This window comes from Hippoglossus stenolepis, chromosome 20 (genome assembly GCF_022539355.2).
Source record: "Hippoglossus stenolepis isolate QCI-W04-F060 chromosome 20, HSTE1.2, whole genome shotgun sequence".
NCBI classification, from domain to species: domain Eukaryota; kingdom Metazoa; phylum Chordata; class Actinopteri; order Pleuronectiformes; family Pleuronectidae; genus Hippoglossus; species Hippoglossus stenolepis.
The window spans coordinates 13,192,536-13,213,367 of NC_061502.1; the positions used below are offsets into that span (position 1 = coordinate 13,192,536).

At 42.9% G+C, this 20,832-nt stretch overlaps 1 protein-coding gene across 1 annotated transcript in view; it reads right to left on the reverse strand.

Moving 5' to 3' along the window:
* The window catches only part of adgb (androglobin), a 35,350-nt gene that overhangs the window by 1,931 nt on the left and 12,587 nt on the right, over nt 1–20,832 (reverse strand). Inside the window, exons 13-33 of the mRNA XM_035143363.2 lie at nt 18,046–18,091; nt 17,033–17,144; nt 16,788–16,851; nt 16,539–16,646; nt 15,690–15,798; nt 15,309–15,447; nt 13,826–13,940; nt 12,989–13,156; nt 12,554–12,692; nt 11,972–12,106; nt 9,920–10,013; nt 9,079–9,213; nt 8,697–8,841; nt 8,277–8,464; nt 7,817–7,983; nt 7,237–7,352; nt 5,711–5,822; nt 3,547–3,662; nt 2,294–2,449; nt 1,988–2,075; nt 1,812–1,908 (exon numbers count right to left, since the gene is read on the reverse strand). Of these exons, the coding sequence (XP_034999254.1) occupies nt 1,812–1,908; nt 1,988–2,075; nt 2,294–2,449; nt 3,547–3,662; nt 5,711–5,822; nt 7,237–7,352; nt 7,817–7,983; nt 8,277–8,464; nt 8,697–8,841; nt 9,079–9,213; nt 9,920–10,013; nt 11,972–12,106; nt 12,554–12,692; nt 12,989–13,156; nt 13,826–13,940; nt 15,309–15,447; nt 15,690–15,798; nt 16,539–16,646; nt 16,788–16,851; nt 17,033–17,144; nt 18,046–18,091 (2,549 nt within the window). The remainder of the gene's footprint in view (nt 1–1,811; nt 1,909–1,987; nt 2,076–2,293; nt 2,450–3,546; nt 3,663–5,710; nt 5,823–7,236; nt 7,353–7,816; nt 7,984–8,276; nt 8,465–8,696; nt 8,842–9,078; nt 9,214–9,919; nt 10,014–11,971; nt 12,107–12,553; nt 12,693–12,988; nt 13,157–13,825; nt 13,941–15,308; nt 15,448–15,689; nt 15,799–16,538; nt 16,647–16,787; nt 16,852–17,032; nt 17,145–18,045; nt 18,092–20,832) is intronic.

Here is a 20,832-nt window from a genome sequence, read left to right on the forward strand (position 1 = left end):
GTGTCTTTGTGAGACAGAGTTGTTTTGCAGACTCCTCTAATAGACTACACCTCGGGATCTCTCTCTCTCTCTCTTCCTCGGCTCGGATAGCAGGTCACAGCGCAAGCAGCCATTAGCGGCTGGACCCGGACCCACGTGTGGACAAAAACACACACAAACACACCCACACCAGGAGAGGGTGGAGAGGTGATGGGTGAGGGGCACATCTCATTGGAGCGACGGGCTCGTTGGGGTCCTGAAATAGCTCTCTAATTACCAGACCCAAATATCACCTCATTTATCATGGAGAGGGACGGACAGAGGGAGAGCAATGGGAGACTCAGGGGGGGAGCTGAGGAGGGAGACTCTTCCCTTCTGAACACTCGCCGACAAATGTCACAAGCTGACACTTTACATGTGTCACAAACGAAAATATAATAATCATGTATTCATGTTCAAGATGTTATTCATTCCCTGTTAGAAAACTCTCCAATAAAAATGTTGCTCCGAGTGATATTACTAATTGGGGTCCAGTTATATGGTGGAGTCGCTGTAGTGCAATGCTGCAGGGCTCGTGATGATGTAGCAGAATTTGGGCATGAAGCAGAACACAGATCACAGCACCGGAGAAACAGCATCAGACAGAATGTGAAGCGTAACAGTTGTTTATAATTTGGGAGCCCTATTTAACACCTTCAAATATTAAGGATACGTTTTTTTTTTGTACATTACATTGTGAGATTTGTTCGAGAGGTTGAGAATATTTGAGCTAGGAGAAGATCTCGTTTTCAGGTCTATACATCGGATACATCACCATCCTCTGGAGTCATTGCCCTTTCAGGCCAGGGAAAGTGTATAGTCTTGTTACACTGCTGTTCACAGCACTGATGGGAGCAAAGGTTACTGACACAGGAAATCCTTAACAACATCCACAGCAGAAACCAATCTGCTGATGGGGAGCAGGATGCTGGTATGTCCAACAACATAGAGACATGCATGGTGAACATATACATACATGCAGAAGGACACAAGAAACCCCAGGTCTACTGGAGTCAGGACTTTTAGCTCAGGCTTAATTCAGGCTCACAAAGTGAGAAAAGCAGAGTGATTCAACAGCTACATTAGGGCAACTGGACCGCACACTGAATATTCCCCACAGGAAACAAAAAGAAACTGCCCCTCAGAAAAATACAAGAGGATGAGTCTGTCTTGGCTCTTTATGTATTGTTATCCAACTCTGCCCTCTGAGCGCATGTGTCTGTGGGAACAAGCGGAACTGAGGTCTGTTTATATAGAGGAACGCAAGGGACCAAAAGAATAACTGTTCTTAATACAGCTTCTAGATGACAGATAAAATATATATGTAGTTGTGGGCTATAATTCTTTTGTTTCATATTTGAAAAAGAGTGAACAGACACAAGAAAGAGACAAGAGCAGTCGCAGCGACAAACCTTTGCTGTTGTTTCATCAAGTACAAGCCACAAAGCTGTGATTAAACAAAGATCCTGCAGTGTGCCAACAGACTTGTTGAGAGGAGAATTGAGACAGGAAGCCGGTGCCAATGACCATCAGTCTTCCTGCCAGCTCTCTTGGCACGTTTGTTCGGCCGCTGCGTGACAGGCTCAACTCAGGTCCGTTATAGAACGGTACCCAAGCAGCCATAGTGGTGCAGCAAAGTAAATCAGAGAATTCTGCGACGTACAGGCATGTGTAACTTGTGATGGCTACGGTTTACATTTTTCCAACTTTACACTCGTGCTGTCCAAATAAAGTATGCAGTGAAATAGATAATAGTAAAGAAAGAGAGAAAGGGTGAGAAAGCAGTAGAGCACCTGATAAAGGGCGTGTAGTCCATTTGGGTAAAGGTGAAGGAGGTAGTAGCGTGCTTCTGATTGGCTGGAGAGGTGTCAGGACCAGATGTGGGAGCAGCTGTAAAAGAAACAATTATTGAAGGGCTTATTTTCAAACTGCATGTGACAATCAAACCAGAGAGTGCTGAAATACATACTTGTGAGTTCAGTACCGAGCTCTTCGCCGTCTACTTCTTCTTCTTGACGTTGGTCTGGGTTTAGAAATTGGAGACGAGACTGTAGAGCCTGGAAAGACAGTGAAGGATTCTGTTTATGGTGCATATGCATAGAAAGACAAGTTCTATATTGAAAAGAACTTCAGATTTCAGGACTAAAAATCGTATCTAAAATACATTTTTCTAAATTTTACTTTTCACATTTCTACAGGAGATCCAATAAATGGGAAAAAGGTCATAAAGATGTTCAGGGGTCACAGTGAATCTCCATTTCAAACTCCATGTTACCTTGGCAGAGCGGCCGGGCTCCACCATCTCCCAGGCTCTTTTAATGGATTGAATCTGGTCCACTCTCGCTGTGTCCTTCTTCACCTCCACGCTCTCTGCTTGACTCTCGTCGCTGACCACACGCAGCGTCCAGTGCGGCTTAGTCAGGTCAAGGCTCTGCCCAGGGATACACACACAGACAGCACAAAGCTCGGACTAAATACATAATGCACATACTCAGGCACACCCAGCTGAAGGTCACTGTTCCACAATGCATTATGATTATGTCTCTTTCAATGAGCAGCTCAGACAGTCTGGCACACAGACAGACGGACAGACAGACCTAGGATTACATTATAGGTCCTGTTCATCTCTTTTGTCTTCATTGTATATAGCGGAAAGATGTTTTACTTTGTTTACTCAGAAATCATTATGTCCTCTACCTTCGGCAGTGTTGCGCTGCCGATGCTGGAAAAAATATTCGAAATGGAAATTTATTCGAAAGCGGCCAGTACTCGGAAAATGTGCCTTTCAGATTTCATTGTGTTTAGAGTTTGACATGTAGAGCTGTGGAGAATAACAGGCACCCGATGTGGATCAGACATTTATCAACCCAAGGCCGTTACACTGAGAATCACAGGCCACACGATTACAGTGCGTTTTAAAACAACTGTCTCCTACTCAGTGTAAATACATGCAGGTCGTCTTGGCAGCTGTAGGAAGTCTGATAAGGTCACTTCCTCCTATTAACATTTCAGAGTTCACTTAGAGCAGAGTCGACCAAATATGTAAATACTGACCTGCCTGATGAAATAAACTATTATAAATATTACAACAGAGGTGCCAGAAAATGAGTTCAACAACAACCTTGTTATTTTGGCGTGGATGGCAATTTGTGACGAGGAGTTAAATATGCACTTCACTGAAAGTGCCTGAACCTCCTGCACTCAAAAAGGGTTACAAATACTATCTTTACTTATTGTTGTAAAGTTTTTACAAGACAACAACCACTGTACCTTTTCCAAACATGACAGGACTGTGGAAAATACATGTGGGCGTAAGTTAAGAGTATGTTTTGAGTGCATTCTGTCTGTTGAATTTGCCCACGCTGCAACATAATTGACTATAAGTGCACCTGATGCAATAGAACTAATGAAAGACAAACATTTATTCTATCTATCTAATACCTATCTATAGATGTTGTCTCTAACTTATAGCTGGCCATGTTGTGGTGTTTTGTTGTTGTGCGTCACAGTGCTGAAGTGATGTCTCACCGTTTCCGGCTTGGAGCCAGATTTGGACGTGGCACCTGGCTTCCCCTTCTCCTTGTCCCCTCCGCCTTTGCCTTTGGGCGTGCTGGATGAACGCTTCGAGTCCTCTGGCTTGTATGCTACATTTAGCAAAAAGGAATTAGGTAAACTCACTTTTCTATTGTCATCTACAAAACCTGCTGTGTACTACTGGCAATATGCTGTTAAATACCACATGTAAAAGCACTGTTATCATAAATATCCAATTGAAAAAGAAGCTTTCAAAAGATGTACTCTTTCATCCTTAGAATTCTGAAATCAAGGAAATGTTTTTAGTCTGTTAGAGTACGTGCATATAACTTAACATTTGTGTAAAATTAAGAAACTTCCAAAAGTTTGGCATGTTTTGCTAGATCTAATTATAGTGCAAAAGGCTTAAAAACCTTGTTTGACAATTCATACCACGTCCATTGATAGAACCATCTTCAGAAAGAACCTCAGCAGTTTATCCAACCCGAGTAGAACACTCTGCATGTGTTGTGTGTTTGTTTGTGTGCTAGATGGCACTGTTGTACTTTACAGCAGAAGATGAGCAGCAGCCCTCAGCACAGATGAAGCATCAACTCTGAGTCTCACTTCTCTGATACAGAAAGGCATAATAATCCATCATTTAGCTGACACCCTGTCATTCTGCCTCAGCAGCTTTGGTGCACGCTCATCGAGTTACTCTTATCTCAAGTCATACAGAAAATTCAACGTTCAAATTGGATCTAAATATCAATGAGTGTAGCTGTAATTTGGGGTTTATTGAAAACTGATTTTCATGCAGTTTGGTAACTAAAACTGTGCTCTCGTATTACCACAGTTATTGACAACATGGAGGTCGTCAGGAGACTGAAAACGACATCTGACTGGTTTAATGGTGCATATACTGGGTTTTAAAGCAGAGATGCATAAATGTGCACGCTTGAAACATGCGCAGTACAGTGTTTGGACTGCAGCTTGTTAAAGTGGTCTCAAAGCTTGGCATGGCATGTAGTGATTGTGTGCATCCATGTAGCATGTAGGGAGCATGATCAAGGGCACAGCCTCACCACTGAGACAGAGTTAAACTGGGTGAAATTAATTCACTTTCCTGCTGAGATATTTCCCAGGGCACCAGGGGGCAAGAGCCAACTTCATTTGACTTCCCATCGACCCACTTCCACAAGCTCATCGGAAAAAAAAACCCACAGAAGACCCATGTGGACATTGGCCTGCACATACACACACAGACAAATCTGCGCACACAACCTTAACGAGCTCACAAATCTATGAAGAGAAAATGCACGCAAGTGACCATTACTGGAATAAATAGCTAGGTGGGTTTTGCTCTGTAGTCAAAATACGTCTAATAATTATCTAGCTTGAACATTCATGCATGCCACGAAAAAGCCACACACACACACACATCATCATCTGCAGATTTCATGCCATGCAAACAGGATGGGTAAATACTATAACCATTGTCAGGAGCAATAGAGAAAAAAGCGATTGAGGATTCAGCGACAGCCGGCTGGGCTTTCTCTCTTCAGGCAATCATGCAAATTGTCAAGCATCCAGCACCTTTTTCACATCAACCTCCACCCGCGACGCAATTAATTCGTCCCCTCAGAATTTTTAAGGAGCTTCTGCAAAATTTCAAAGCCGTGATTTTTTTCCATCGATCTAATTTGTGCAGCGTGATTAAAGGCAGAGCAGCAGAGTTGGTGGCAGAGGACAGGATTAGCGCCTCAGCCAAACAACCAATCGGCACAAGATCTCCCACTCTGATCTGTGAAAGCAGTTGTATTCATTTGGCTTTCATTAGGCCTGTGATTACAGACCCCTGGCTGGCGGAAGCAAAGGAAAGAAACAGCGTCGGCCCTCTGACACTGCCTACTGAGTATCTGCCACATTTCACACGGAAAACATAAATAAGCAGAGTAAAAAAAACAAACACGAAGGGCATATTAGAAAATGAATTCCTAACCTACGGCTCAAAAGCTGGAAACTTCTGAAAGCAATAATAAAAAAGGATAAAAACAGCAAATATATGGAGATGTCTGAACCATACATGGTGCATGTTTAGACTTAGTTTTGATGTTCAGATCAAGATTAATGATTGTGATGACTTGGTGTTGATGTAGCATTTGTCCTGAGTATGTACCTCTCATCTCAATCTTCTGCAAGTCTCTGAGCTGATGGACAAAATCCAACTGAGCTTCATCCAAATCCCAGCTCTTATGAAGCACATATGCCTGCACCACATACGTGCGACCCTGCGAAACACAGACAAGCAAAGTCAACGGACGACTTCTTCATTACACTTTAAAACACAGCATAGACACAGAGAGCATGAGGAACGTGGAATACGGCACGTTAAGCTGAAAGCCGACATGTGATGAGTGCTATTTGTGAACATACAGCTGCAAACTGCTGATGATTCAGAGAGAGACACACGGGGATCTTAAAGAAGAACATCACATTTTGTGTTTGCTGTTCTCTGCCCTCGTTGACAGAAGCACATGCTTGGCACAAAGGGAGAGGAGGCAGTGGGCTTGTTAGCCAAGATTATATCAGGAGCGGTAACTCCTACATCCATCACACTGAGCAAAGAAGACAGAACTCAGACCGCAGTCCAAGGTGAGACTCAAACTAATGCAGAGAGACGCATGCTATAAAAAACAGCCAATTATAGCTTTTATATATAGTATATATATAATGCATAGTTGCAATACAGCCTAAATCATTTTTTTTTATCGATGTAGTTTGTGTTATAATGTATTATTTATACACCATAGGAGACTTCAATCCATCATTAGTGTGCATCAATATGTCTGCTGTGTGTCCCTGTGGTGCGGAACAGACCTTTAATCACTGACCCTTTGCTCTAAGTCTTGATCAATGTTTCTAGTCCGGATCGATAGCTGTTTATTCTGGCCTGCCGCTGATCTGTGAGATCTGACATGATCCGTCTCATTACTATTGATGCCACTACATTGGTGTGTCACTTCAGAGGAGAGATTTATCTTCCTTAAAAAAAGCACTGAATTTTGGAGCACATGCAAAGTGTTAGAAAAGGCTCAATCCACCACGGTATCACGAGATTAATTGTGGTTATTCAAGAGGTGAAAGCAGTTGCTGAAGGACTTTTCAAATAGTTGCTTTTTCTCCACATGTATCAGTGACAAAAAAATAAAATTAAAATAAAGTCTGTTTTTACATAAGTGAACAATGCAGCCAGTGTGTGGGTTTTTTTCCCCAATGATGATAGTGCCTGCTATATACTTAGGCAATAGACAAACAAATGACAACAGGTCTGTTAGATATAGGACCTTCAGACAATAGAGTGACTCATAAATCATGCACAAATCCCTGCACAACAAAACCACCCCTCCGGTCTACGCTGCTCTCCTCTTGCAAATTTTGTCTTGTGTGAAAAAACTGTGTGTGGGTGTGAGTAAGTTCTTCGTGTGTGAGTGTGTGCACGCGCATGCCTGCAAAGAAAAAGGCGTTATGTGTATCTTGGAGTGAAAAATTGATATGAACACAGGGAGAAAGAAAGTGGGTGACAGGAGAGAAAGTGAGATGTGTGCGTGTGTGTGCATGTGTGTGTGTAACTGTGTGTGAGAGAGCGAGATCGGTGAAGTGTTTGACTAACAACACCAGATAGCACACAGTTGTCAGTGATACCATAGTCTCTGTGGGAGGCTGGTCAGACGAGGAGTCCGGTTTCTCAGCTTTTTGTGGGGGAGTGTCTACCACTTTGACCCCCTCGTCCTGGGTGGGGCTCTGCTGGTCCATCTCATCTGTAACAGAGAGAGAGATGATAAACTACGAGACCATATGTGAGACGGGACAGGAGTGATCAGCAATGTGTCAGCGTACGACTAATGGAAAGCAACAGAAAAGCAGTAATTAAGTTGAGTGGCAGGTTTTAAAGAGCTATTGTGTGTTGTAGCTTTACTCCCTGCCATCATTTTACTGCTCATTAGGCTAATAGAGCAAAACGCATGTTCATTATTACCTGAAAGAGTCAGTTCAACCAAATTTATCAAAGTGGTAAAGTTTTCAGTGCAATTCAACTATATTGCTTGGATGTTGCTGTAAGTATTATGCAGAGTGTTACATTATAAAGCTGAGATTATCACGTTAAAATAGAGTCTATACATTTTCCAACATGCAGATCAGAAGCAGACTGACAAATCTTCTGCCATGAAGGGATTCACTGATTAAGTTATTTTCGATTTCCAAAAACCCAATGACTGCTCACCTTTGTCGACCAGGAACCAGACGACAGGAATGACCACGTGGCCTTTCCCTGTTTTGCTGGCCACCTCCTTCTCCTGGTCCAGAATCGCCAGATGTATAAATACGTCTGGCGAGGAAGTCTGAATCTGAACTGTTCCCTGGACGTCTTCTGTCACCTGCACAAGGTAACTATGGAAACATCTCAAATGACTGTGGGCACCATTAGTCTTTATGTTGTTCCTGAGCTGAGGAAATGGGTCTGTTTCAACAGCTCCTTGAAGAACTTAGTCAGATATGTTCTCTTTGCTTGTTACACCTTGTGTTAAATAATAAAACATCTCATGTCATATACTGTAGTGTAAATAATTTATATTTTTAATGACACACATTCAGCACAAGAAATCTAAATTGAAAAGTATAAATCCTATGATGACAATTTTATCTAGACTCTCAATAAACTATGTATCTGATATTTCTCTTACCGACATATGCGGTTGTCATCATTGGGAATGTAATAATCCCGGATTTCCTTCACTGAGAAATTGTTGAGTGGAGCCTCCCGGGCCAGTTTTGGGAGAGGTTCCCTTGAGCTAATCAGGCGCAACTTCCAATTGGCACCAACAGGGGGCGATTCAGGTATGACAGCCTCTGCTACAAAGGTGTAGCCAAGCTGGAATGACAGATACAGAGGGATTAAGTAATATTTTCTATTACAGAGGGATTGTGGAAGACAGGCGAACAAGGAGAAATTTTAAACTTGAACCCAGTGATTGGTTAAGTGAGACAGGAAACAATCCTCCTTAAATATAAACATATATTTACCCAGTTTTGCAACATGTACAAAGAAAATACGCCAAATACACGAAAGCAACCAAGTGCAAGTCTTGATAGGATCCACAGACCTTGTTGGGTTGATAGACACGAGTTGCTAGTTTGTTGTCCAGCTCCTCTCCTGTGTCATTATCTATGACGTGCAGCAGACAATTAGGGATCGGGGAGTAAATCTTCGTTACCAGCAGCATCTCCTTAGGAATTAGGAAAACCTCTCTTCACATGAAAGAAACAAGATATACAATTATATTTTTTGTTAAAGTTCAGGAACTCGATGTTATACAAACAGACATTTCCTGATATTAGCTTAATCGGCATATATGAGAGCCGAGCGCACGGCTCAAAGGCAACGTTACGACCTTTGGTGAGAGGTGGACATCAGCCATGTATACCTGGATTCATCCAGATGTTTCACTGACAAGCCTCAACCTTTAAGTTACAACGTTTACTAACCTGAAAACCAGGATCCAGGAGTTGGCCGTGTCTTGAAGAGACACAATATAATCATCAAAGGAGATTTTGGTCCACTCATCCTCCTGACACGGGTAGAGCATTGCGTTCCCTTTACAGTGGTGGTCAATTATATCCCTGTGCAGGAAACACAGGAGACAGCGCTTTTAGAAACACATATTTTAGGAGAAGACCATGACAAAATCTCTGCTATAATTTACACAAACATTTAGGAGGAAACATAACTCGCATGTGGCTCATTATGAATGAAATCCAGTTAAAAAAATTTAAAAAAAGACGACATTGAAGGAGAATATGTAGTATGCACTTCACATCGCAGCATGAACTTTGGCTGAAGTGGATGTTTCTGTCAGTTTCTGTCAGGCTCACAACACCCAACAAACCCCCGCCCTACCCTCCACGCAGACATTAACTATGCTCGGAATGCTCGTGCACACACATACAGTACTTCCCCAGGCAGCAGGTCATTCAGCAGACGCTGCTAGCCGATTGGAACGAGGAGAGGATAAACAGCAGATGGTACCACTGGGAAAAGATGGAACACAATGTGGAAAATGCTCCCTGCCTGGCCGCCACAGGCCGCCACAACCAGGAGAGAGAGCAGATTCTGGGCATGTGGTGCAACAGGGAGGCTAAACTGATGCCATACGATGTACAAAGCACTGGCACAGGATTCTGAAGGATATTCTCTCAGATAGTGACGTGTCCGAACCATAATGTGCTATGTTAACAAGGTGCATGGTATAAACATCCAAAATCAGCACATTACTCATCAGAGTCATTCCAATCATGCCTTTTTTTACGATATGCATGTTTCACGTACCGTAGCAGAAATACCGCATTTTCTTCTGCATGTGTCTTAACCTTCGTCCACATGCCTGAAAGGATCTTTGCAGCACTGAGGTTCTCCTTCGTGCCTGAATGACAAAAGCACACACACACACACACACACACACACACACACACACACACACACACACACACACACACACACACACACACACACACACACACACACACACACACACACACACACACACACACACACACAATTAAAGACGAACATTTCAGGGAAGTCATTTACACCTGGATGGACTCCGATTTGTTCAAGGCAGGTTGGAAATTCTCTTTCACTGACGAGCAAAATGCATTTTTGTCTAATTCAGTGAGAGGCGAAAGGGGATTATTCACACTCATCCCAAAAGACATGTTACCGCTGTGACAGGAATGAAGCTTTGATAAATGATCTTCGTACGATGTGTTTATGGGTGTGCATGTGTGTGTTTGCATATAACTGACAGGACCGCTCTGAAGGGACAGCTGAAAGATAAATGTTTTCACATCCGACATGTGGCATAGGTGTCCTCATATCCTCCCCCTGAAACGCCCTCCCTCCTCTCCCTCAGCTTTCTCCTTTCAAATGGCCACTTTCCAAAATTGACACAGCCATTGGAATGGCCAAGGCAAGCGTTAGAGAGATGAGATCTCCTATCATTTTTATGACGACAAGATGACAACTTTAAAGAGGCGACAGACAGAAAGGGAGAGAGGTAGAAAGAAAAGAGGGGAAGAAGAACAATAAGACTAGAATAGCGAGGAGGAAGAAAGATATATCGAGATGCTGGTTGAACAGCGAATTTGACTTTCGGAGTTAATAAGTTTAGTTCTTACTTTCCTTTAAATAAAAGCTTTTTTTAAAGTGCAGGCTGAGAGAGTTTTTAAAACATGATTGGTGTTTCTGCCGTTTCCCTAAGTGGCACTCTGAAAGTACAAAGTGCTCTGACAAGTGAATGAATAAAATTAGAGAGAACTTAACTAGAACAGGTCTGTTTCATACAAGTCAAGCTATTTCTCCTGTGCGTGTGTGCACTCCTACTAATGCTGCATAACCAGCGACACAAGCAGACGGGCTCTGTAATGATGTGGATATTTGGGATATCTGGTATCTTTGAACCACATTTTCTGGCCATGAAAACAAGGTAAAAGCCGATATATATGCTATAGAACAGCACCGTTTTGCGCAAATGGTCCATATGTGTGCGTTATTCAGAGGGGGCGTCAGTGTCATCTGTTGTGCCTGGAGAAGGCATAGATCGCTTCAAGCCCCGGCAAAAAATAGACAATGTCTGGGCAGTGTGTGACGTCCAGCGTCTCCACTGGATTCAACAAGGTGCAAGTACAAGAATCAAAAAGAAAACATGATTCCAAAGTAAGACGGATAAATAAATTGAGAGAAAAAGCTGCTGTTCCTGTATTTATTCTCTCAATCTTTCCTACAGACCGCCCAGTGTTGTCTTGTCTCCTTTTCTTAATCTTTCACTTGCTGTCACTATTGAGAGATATGGCTGTTGTTTGTGTTTGTGTTTGTGTGTGTGTGTGTGTGTGTGTGTGTGTGTGTGTGTGTGTGTGTGTGTCTGTGTTTCCTACATGTGTGTATCCCCTCTGTGGCCACCCCTCATCTGTCAGGGTGTATTAGTGAGAGTGGCAGTCTCATCAATACATATTTGTGCCTCTGCTCAGAGGCTCAATAAATGCCATCAGGCTAAATCAAACAGTGAATGTAAGAAGCAGAAGGTGTTTTGTGTGTGTGTGTGTGTGTGTGTGTGTGTGTGTGTGTGTGTGTGTGTGTGTGTGTGTGTGTGTGTGTGTGTGTGTGTGTGTGTGTGTGTGGATAATACTAATAATAATCTTCATATAAAACACAGACATTGTTATTGTTTTTCTACATTAATTTAGCTCATTTAACCTGCTGCAGATGTGACAACCACACATCAGACAGTGCACTAAAGAAGAACAGATGAACTATTCAGATGAAAGGTAAGATTGAAATCTGATCATATAGTTAAATAGAAATATTTTCTACGAGTGTGTTTACCAGGCTTTGTGGCTTTGAGGATTTCTCGCACCAAGTGTCCTCTGAATCGGGCTTGCAGAACAGTGGCTGCTTTGACCTCCTGGATCGAGGGCTGCCTGTCTCTCCAGTTTTCTGGAGGCTTTGACTCTGCATCTACTAAACAGCAACGTAACAGCGGTAAAACACAATTAGGACAATTGTGAAATAGCATGCAACGAAAGCCAAGTTTTAGATAATGTTTAAAAGTGTTAAGATCAATTCAACTTACAGTTAAGATCAAAAATTTGAGAACACACAGGTTTTTATATATAAGTTTGAAAAACTTTAAATATTAAGAAAAATAAATAAATAAAAAGGTCCCTTTCAGTCGATTCACTTATTTCAACACACAATAAATGGGATTTAAATGCCCCTTGGTGACCTGATACATTAAGCAGTTACATTCATTATAAATGGGGAATGATGAGTGCAGTTGCATATTTATTTAAACATTGGCACAACTTGCAAAAACTGCTGTGACAAATTACATGGTTTCGAAATATACTCACAAATTAACAGAAATAGGCAACATCTAGAATTCCTCAACACATAAAGGGCACCTACATTCAGGGGAGTCCTCTATGCAGCCATGGTTAAAGAGGTAAGGGTCAGCGGTGAGGGCCATGACAGCAAACCGCTCCTCTGCAACCAGCTTCCTGCCCAGAGCCTCACACAGCATGTGGTAAACTGCAGAGTTAAACACCTGAAACACACACACACACACACACACACACACACACACACACACACACACACACACACACACACACACACACACACACACACACACACACACACACACACACACACACACACACACACACACACACACACACTTTGATGCTACAGTATATGCTGTGTTTTGATGTGATTTATCTACCTGGGCCTAAAATACCCAACATGTATTTATATGGTTGTAGATTGTCAATTAATTACCAAGATATAAAGTAGTGTGAGGAATTCCCCAAGTACAACTGTGAGGCACCATTAGCAAGCTACCTTTTGGTGCTCCCATTTTGCCAGGGGGGTGTTGATGTTTAGCGGCTGATGAGTCTCCTGTAGGGCTCTTCCTGGATCCGACCGCTTGTGCCTATTACCGAAGGACGTCACCACTCTGGCCAGGGCTCGCAAGAGGGACGTATCCAGATCGGTGAAACGAGCACTTTCCTGTTTAAGGGTGGAAGGCAGTGGTGAAGCATCTATTTTATATCTTTATTTACTGCTGCAAATGAAATGGGATGCAAATGAAATGGAAGAGCGAAGCAGCAGGCCCACAACAGCAGAATATTTCATTGAATTACGCTGGTGGAACACGTCAGGGAGGTTTAAAGGAAATTTGCTACAAGCCTGTAAAATGTGCTGGATGATAAAAGCAGCCACATTAACACAAATTTGAACCTGAAAGAAAATCTATCGTTCAATTATACATTCAGGAAAACAAATACTGGGACAAAAGAAAGTCTCTTTGGTTTTGTTTCTTTTGTTCTGTATGTTTCACAATGCAGTGATTAAGCAGTCTATTCTGTGTTTTTTTTCATATCTATGAACACACACCTGTATATCTAATAAATAAAAATAAATGCAAATTCCTTGGTTTAACACACATCTAGATTAAGACAGCAAAATATACATTTTAATAGGTTTGAGAGCTTAGACAGAAATAAACAAGATATAAATTATGGAATGTTTCTTTTAACTGTGGTGAACGTTTAAGCTGAAAATTGCATCCACAGATTTGTCCAGAGTTTGAAAATATATAAACATAAACTGCCTCTTGTCGTCAGCCTCTAATTGAATCACTATCTCTGTCAACTGATGACTACAGGCACTGGTCACCTTGGTAAGATGTGACATCACGGTTTCTTCATCCCCAAAGATGAACGGCGTATTGCCGCACAGGTGGACATGGTAGCCCAGTGCTGCCTTAGTGTGGAAGGACAACACATGACGCCTACAGGGGACCGAGAGGAAATGGAGCATTTTAAAAACAAGCACACAAGTGATTTAGGTTCACTGCACATTAATTACTCAAGAAACTGTTTTCAAACCTTCTCTGTGTGTGTTATCCTCTAAAGAAACATAAAGTCTAATTGTAATTCTTTGTCGAAGGCACTTCAACCAGTAGTTTAAGTGTTACGCTGTTAGAAATACAAGAAATTAGTGATAAGATGAAGGCTTCCCTTTACCCACCACCCTGTGGCTCAATCTGCGGTAACAGTAACAGTGCACTCAGATCGAAAATGCATTCCACTGAATTTAATCCCTTTCTAGTCTAAATAATGGAATTTTCTGTCACGTTATGGTGAGCGGGTCAAACAGTCAGAGGAGCTGCAGCCTAATGTCCTCCACGCCAAGTGCCAAGCCCAGTTCACAAGGCCTGGACGGACATGAGAGAGTGAAACCCCCACTTGCTTGGCCCCCATTAGCTTTACATAATTCAGCCATCGCTAGTCTAGCTAGATGGATGAGCACTGAAGCAGAGCAAGTGTAGTAGAAAAGGACGGCATACAAAGGGGAAAGGGATGAGAGAGAGAGAGAAAAAAAGGTGAAGAGTACAGGAAGAAAAGACAGAATAAAGGAAGGACAGAAAAATAGAGGAGGGGACATTATAGTAGTGACAAAAAAACAGTTCACAAGACAGAGCAGTAGGTTCAAATAGTCATAAGAGGTAGAGATGGTCTCACAAAGGCACATGACGTGTAGAGGTGTTTACAAAATGATTGCTCCCCAACAGAATGGACATATCAGCCATTATCTCTCTGAGTGTTCTATGGGGCATATGGGCACGATAAGTTGAGTGCTATGTGTGTGATTATGGCTCAGTGGTAATTGCACTGCTGCATACCTGCACCTGACCCCAGAAACTAGGCCCTCCGCTTCTAGGCCAAGTAGCACCCATTAATAGAGACTAGGACAGATGCGTTTTACTGCTTTTTAGAGCATCCGAGGGAGGCAGATCGCCGCTGCTAACTTTAACTTCATGAGCCTTAACTAGATCTCTGCATAGCTGCAAAGTCCACAGCAGCAGTGAAATGCTTTTACATTCATTTCTTTCATAGGATGTTCTCAAGGGTGCTGAGGTGTATTTGCGAGTGTGGCAATTAGAGAAAGGATAACATTTTGTTTGGATATATTAAGGAGATAAGATATTGAGTATTTATTAGCACTGCATTTGCAAATGATGCCAAATGATTACTTTAAAATGTAATTGTGCAAGTATAATATATAAAATGGCTTGTAACATATAGGCAACGGGGATCTTGATGAAAAAAAAAAAAAATCTAAATCACAGATTAGTAAAGAATCAATGGAGTCCTACCCTGGAGGTAAGTCAAGCACGGCTGCCTTGGACGAGGTGGTTTTGATGGTGAGAACAGGCAGCTGAGACTGTGCACTCTTCCAGGAGTGTGGCTGGGCGATGAGAACTCCAGATCTACACGTTGCTGATATTTCCTTTTCTAAGCAGTGTTGCAGAGGGAAGTGAAAATGTGTTATTGATCACATACTATAATCAAATGTGACAAACACAGTAGATCATGTTAATTAATTATACTGGTTTTATGAATATTGATTTGTAAGACTCGCTGTTGAAGACTTGAGTGAAGCTCTTTATGGACTATCAGACAATCCCTTTGTATTTGAGTATCTCTATCTTTGTGCGTGCATGTGTGTGTGTATGCAAGTGTAGATAAATCCTTACTCTCCTCAGCTGTAAGTCCCCAGAGAAGCAGAACTGAGAAGCTTATGAGGATCTGGGAAGGTTGCATGCTGTCCACACACAGGTAGTGAGTGCCTCTCACCTCTGGACACTAGATTGGAAACACACACACACACACACACACACACACACACACACACACACACACACACACACACACACACACACACACACACACACACACACACACACACACACACACACACACACACACACACACACACACACACACACATTTATTTATATATATAAAAAGAGATAAGGAGAGAGAGGGGGACAAGGGGGACAAGGGGGAGAGAGACACGAGAGCGAGGGATGATGGATAAAAGGTGACTTTGTATCAGTAAAAGTGAATCTGGAGGAATTTACAAAGGAAGGGAAAAGAAATGGAAAGAAGGGGAGATAAGAGGAGATAGAAAGGAGCCAAGTGAGCTAAATAATCATTGAGGAGGCGCCTACATATGAGAGGCTAAGTTTGAAAAATCTAGCGGAAGAATTTTTTTTTCGGCCAATGAGTAAGACAGATAAAGACAAGTCAGGGTACAAAGATGCTGTAGGTGCAGAACAAGAGAGACGAGAGAAGAGGTAGAGTCCAGGATCAGTACTAACACATACAGATGGACACTTTCACTTTGAGATGACAGTTGTTGCTTCCACTGAATTATTAGGTTCATATACTTTATGCCAAAACACGAAAATATCATGAAGGCTCATTCTTGACCTTGGACATACTGTAGTAGTTCGACAAAAACCCTTGAAGTTATAAAGGTGAGCTTGAATCCCACATAGCATAACGCCTGTGTGTGTTTTTGTGTGTTTGCATGTTTGTACTTCTGGGTTTGCAAAATCCAATGTCACAGAGGGGCATCCGGTGGTGAGAGACTGTGACGACGACACCGAGCAGTTGCTACCGGTTGCACTTTTGGGCACGACGTTGCTCTGCAGACAAGAGTCAAGTTAACGGCAACATGTCAAATGCAAACAATATTGTGGCAAAACACTTTCAATAAATGGAAAGCTAAGAGAGTATCAGCACAGGAAGAAATGAATCACTGGGTTGTTTTGTGACACGTGCTGTACCTTAAAATGACATTTGTGGACGTGACGAGAGTACAGGTGAGGTTTATGGAACACAAACAGATTCCTGGAAGAAAAAAACACAAATAAATGCAGGTTATTTTTACGCTTAGGCAATAAAAGCTATTATTAATATTGACCACATAATTTTTTCATCTATTTTCATGACTATTGTGTTGCTTTACCTATTGACACAGCATGATTTCAGTGTGCAGGTGCAGATTTGTGTCTGTGTGTGTGTCTCTCACTGAAAGCATTCCGCAAAGTCATCAAGGTCCATCCAGATCTTCTGTAAGAGGGGGAGGACAGGAACTAAGACTTCTTCAGTTACAGGCTCCTCTGTTCCAGTTATGGGTTCCTCTGGAGTCGGATTAAAAATAAATAGGTATTTCAAATTATTCAGTACTGCTAATACAAATGTGCAGCAACTCAAACATGTCCTTATCACGCTGAGAAGAATGCGAATCGACTGGTGCTTTTCAATAGAAAATTGATGTTGAAATTGCCAGTGAAATCCTCCACCTCAAAATGCTGTGAGTAACAAAATGCCTTTCCTCTTGTGACTCATAGCAAGTTATCCTAGACTCAAATCATTATCTTAAACACAGTGAGTAGAATTGGCCACACTCCCACATAATGGCATAGTGTAAGCGCACATGCACATCCATACTCCCACTCACCGACTCCCACCCATCTCAATGCATGCAGAGCAGAGGCATAGACATATGCACACAGACACACACTCCACCCAAAACACACACACACACACACACACACACACAAACATTTGCTCTGCCCCCGAGCTCGACTCAAAGTGAGAGTCTGATCAGAAAGCTGAGGCAGTGAGGGCCAGCGTCTCTGCTGCTGAGCAATGGTGGTCTGCTCACTCAAACTGCAGGTGTTACTAAGCAACTAAACGGGGGCAGGGAGAAGGCAGGGAATTGGCTGGTTGTCATAACGCATAATTTCAGTCCCGTCGTCTTCAAAGCGTCTTGGCCAACCGATGGACTCATGGAGAGAGACGGAGATGGAGGGAGCGGAGGAGAGAGGCAAATTCTTCTCATCAAATTAGTTGGACTACGCTGCACAGATGCTGTTCAAGTCCACCGATCCTTCAGTACTCCACTACATTCAATGAGCGTACGCCAATTCCGGTTGGGCAAATATTTGACCTGGGCTAAGGCGATCTTGTGTAAAGATATGGTACAGATTGCTTTAAACATGAATGATGGGCCCAGCTTTGCAAAGGAACAGCTTTTACCAGTAGAAATGTCATCGTCGTCCTTCTCCCTGTCCTCTGCAATAACCTAGAGGGACAGAGAGAGAGAGAGAGAGAGAGAGAGAGAGAGAGAGAGAGAGAGAGAGAGAGAGAGAGAGAGAGAGAGAGAGAGAGAGAGAGAGAGGCATAAAAAGTGAGTTACTGAGCAACAGTGCCAGAGATATCCCTCCACCCTCGAGTGATTCCACACCAGCTGTGGTGTCGCGCCATTCTTTGCCGAACACCACAGGCCACGAGACACGGGTTAATGTGACAGGGGCTGCTCCTCCTCCTCCTCCTCCTCTGCTAAAACCACGACCAGGGATCACCAGCTCTGATTAACTTCCACCGCCAGTGACAGATGAGGAGTTATTATGATCTTACGCATGCTACTTCTCTTAGAGGGGGAATTATTCAACAGCTCTGATTCCATGCTTGTCTGCCTGACATAATACAGAAATAGAGCTCATTATCAAATCCCTCAAATACCATATAGTTCTGTCAGAGTAAGGCTGGACGCGATGTGGTCTGGATTAATGCTGCTTTGATAACGAAGCTGTATTTTCGAGCACCTGCATCAACAAGCTGAACTTTCTTTGGGGCCCTCCTAGAAGTTTTACGTTTTTCTAACAATGCTCCCTCGAGGAAAAATCCTGACGAGTGTCCAACAGTTTACTCAGCTCTGAATAAAAAACCATGGCTTTGTGCCGTGTAACTTCAAAGTAACCCCTGCCAAGACTCTCAGATGAGTCAGGGTGAGTCTGTGTGTGTGTGTGTGTGTGTGTGTGTGTACGTGTGAGTCACCACTTATTTGACTAAGTACCCAGAGACCCAGACGGGAAGAGGCACAGTGATTGGGAGGCACACTTGACCTCCTCTCCACCAGTATAGACACTTTCCTGCAACACAATACGTATGCGTCTGTGTGTGTTCACCAGAGTGCAGAAAACGTTGCACTAAGCTCCAAGGCATGGTTTGTCACGTCCGCCCACAGCGTGCAATTCTATTCCATTGCTAGTTCTACCTGCTGTACAGTGAGAAGACACAGACTGATCGCTCTTACACACAAGACTCCAGAGATTTTAAGCTGCTGCTTTCAGGAGGAGGAGGACGTTTTTTTTTTTCTGGGATCCAATCACAGTCATGGGTTGAGAGGCCACATTTCATTAATCCCACTTTTTATGGGGCCGTTACCAATCTGCCCCTTTAGTGAATTTATGCCTGAACTGCCTGAATGTTTCAATTTCCTGTTTTATTTTAGGCACTACTTTCCATGTGCGTCTTGTATTGTTGTGTTTTACATACTTTACATACTTTGACTTCCCCTCAGTAGAGTTTTCCAATCTCTGCATATCCCCTTCACTCATCAGTTTGACCGTTTAGTTTCCTTCATTGTTCTCAAGTTTTCCCCTTTATATTTTATGTCCCAACTTGTTGGATTACCAGAGTTTGGAGATCCTGAGTAATTTTCTCCTGTCTGCATACAAGCCGACTGCTTGTATGCCTCTTTAATTAAAACTGTTTTCAGTGTAACTACCAGCCTTTGTGTGTTCGTCAGCACTTGGGTCCAGAAATCATTGAATTAAAGCAGGGGCTTTTCTACACAGCCAGAGTTAAATCTTTCCACTCCGAGGATTCTCCATATTTCACATTTTCACATAAAGTGTACCCTAATATATGCATGAAAAATATATGTGTGTCTGTTCACAATTGACAGCCACAAGAACAAACTCGATGAAATGTTTATCTGGCATAAGTGAACAAACCATTTGAGGGGCTTTAGTGATTAACCACATTCCCAGCATATCAGAGGTTCAAACTGCTCACTCCTACTGCAGGGTCCAATGCTTTAACCCACATTATAGTTGAGTGAGTTGACCACTGAGGGTATAAGCGAGATCATGTGACACCACCTTTTTCATTTCTCTGAGCGAGGCACAGAGGTTGAGTCTGTTGTCCAGCACTGACATAAACGGAGGGGGGGGGGTCAAGACAGCAAAGACTCACTTGATGTACAGTCCCCTCGGCATGTGACGCACCATCGCGGAGTGGTAACACATGTGCGGTTTAAATGTGGCCCACATACACAAACCGATCCACACGAGTGCACGTGCACACGCAATAAGCGACACATCAAATTAGCTTGGCCATATTGCCCTGGCCTAACCGCTCTATAACTGGTCACACAGTTACACAAGAGGGCGAATTAATATGAACTCAATTTTTTCCCTCTGTATGCTAGGAGTGAAGTGTAATAATGAACCCCCAGGAGATGCAGACACTGATGGCTCACCATCTAATTGCACTCCTTTTTTCATCAGTGCAGTACACGACCTCTCCCTGTATGAAACCCACGCGCCCCGTTTACCGCCACCACACACCAGAGATTCCCATTTTCCCATGTCTCATCTCTCCCTGTCCAACTGTCATTTTCTTTCCATTTTTTTTAGTCCCCCTCCTTTCTTATTCAGTACAGTTGACCTCCCTCCCCGCTTTATTCCTCTGTCTTTGTTTCTATCCTCGTCTCTGTGTCTATCCGCTGCTGCTCTGATCCCCAGCACCCCACCCCACCCCACCCCATCTCCCTGCCGTCACTGGCTCTCTCTTTAGTGCAGATGTGCCCCTGGTCAGTGGTGGCCTGGCTGGGAGACAACAAAAGTGACTTTGAGACTGGGGGATGGCAGCCTTGTTTTCAGTGACACACACAGCTACTGTGATGTGCTTTCAACTGCACACTTGCAGGGTAGACAGAGGGGCGTATGAAAAAATATTAAGCCTGAAAATAACAAG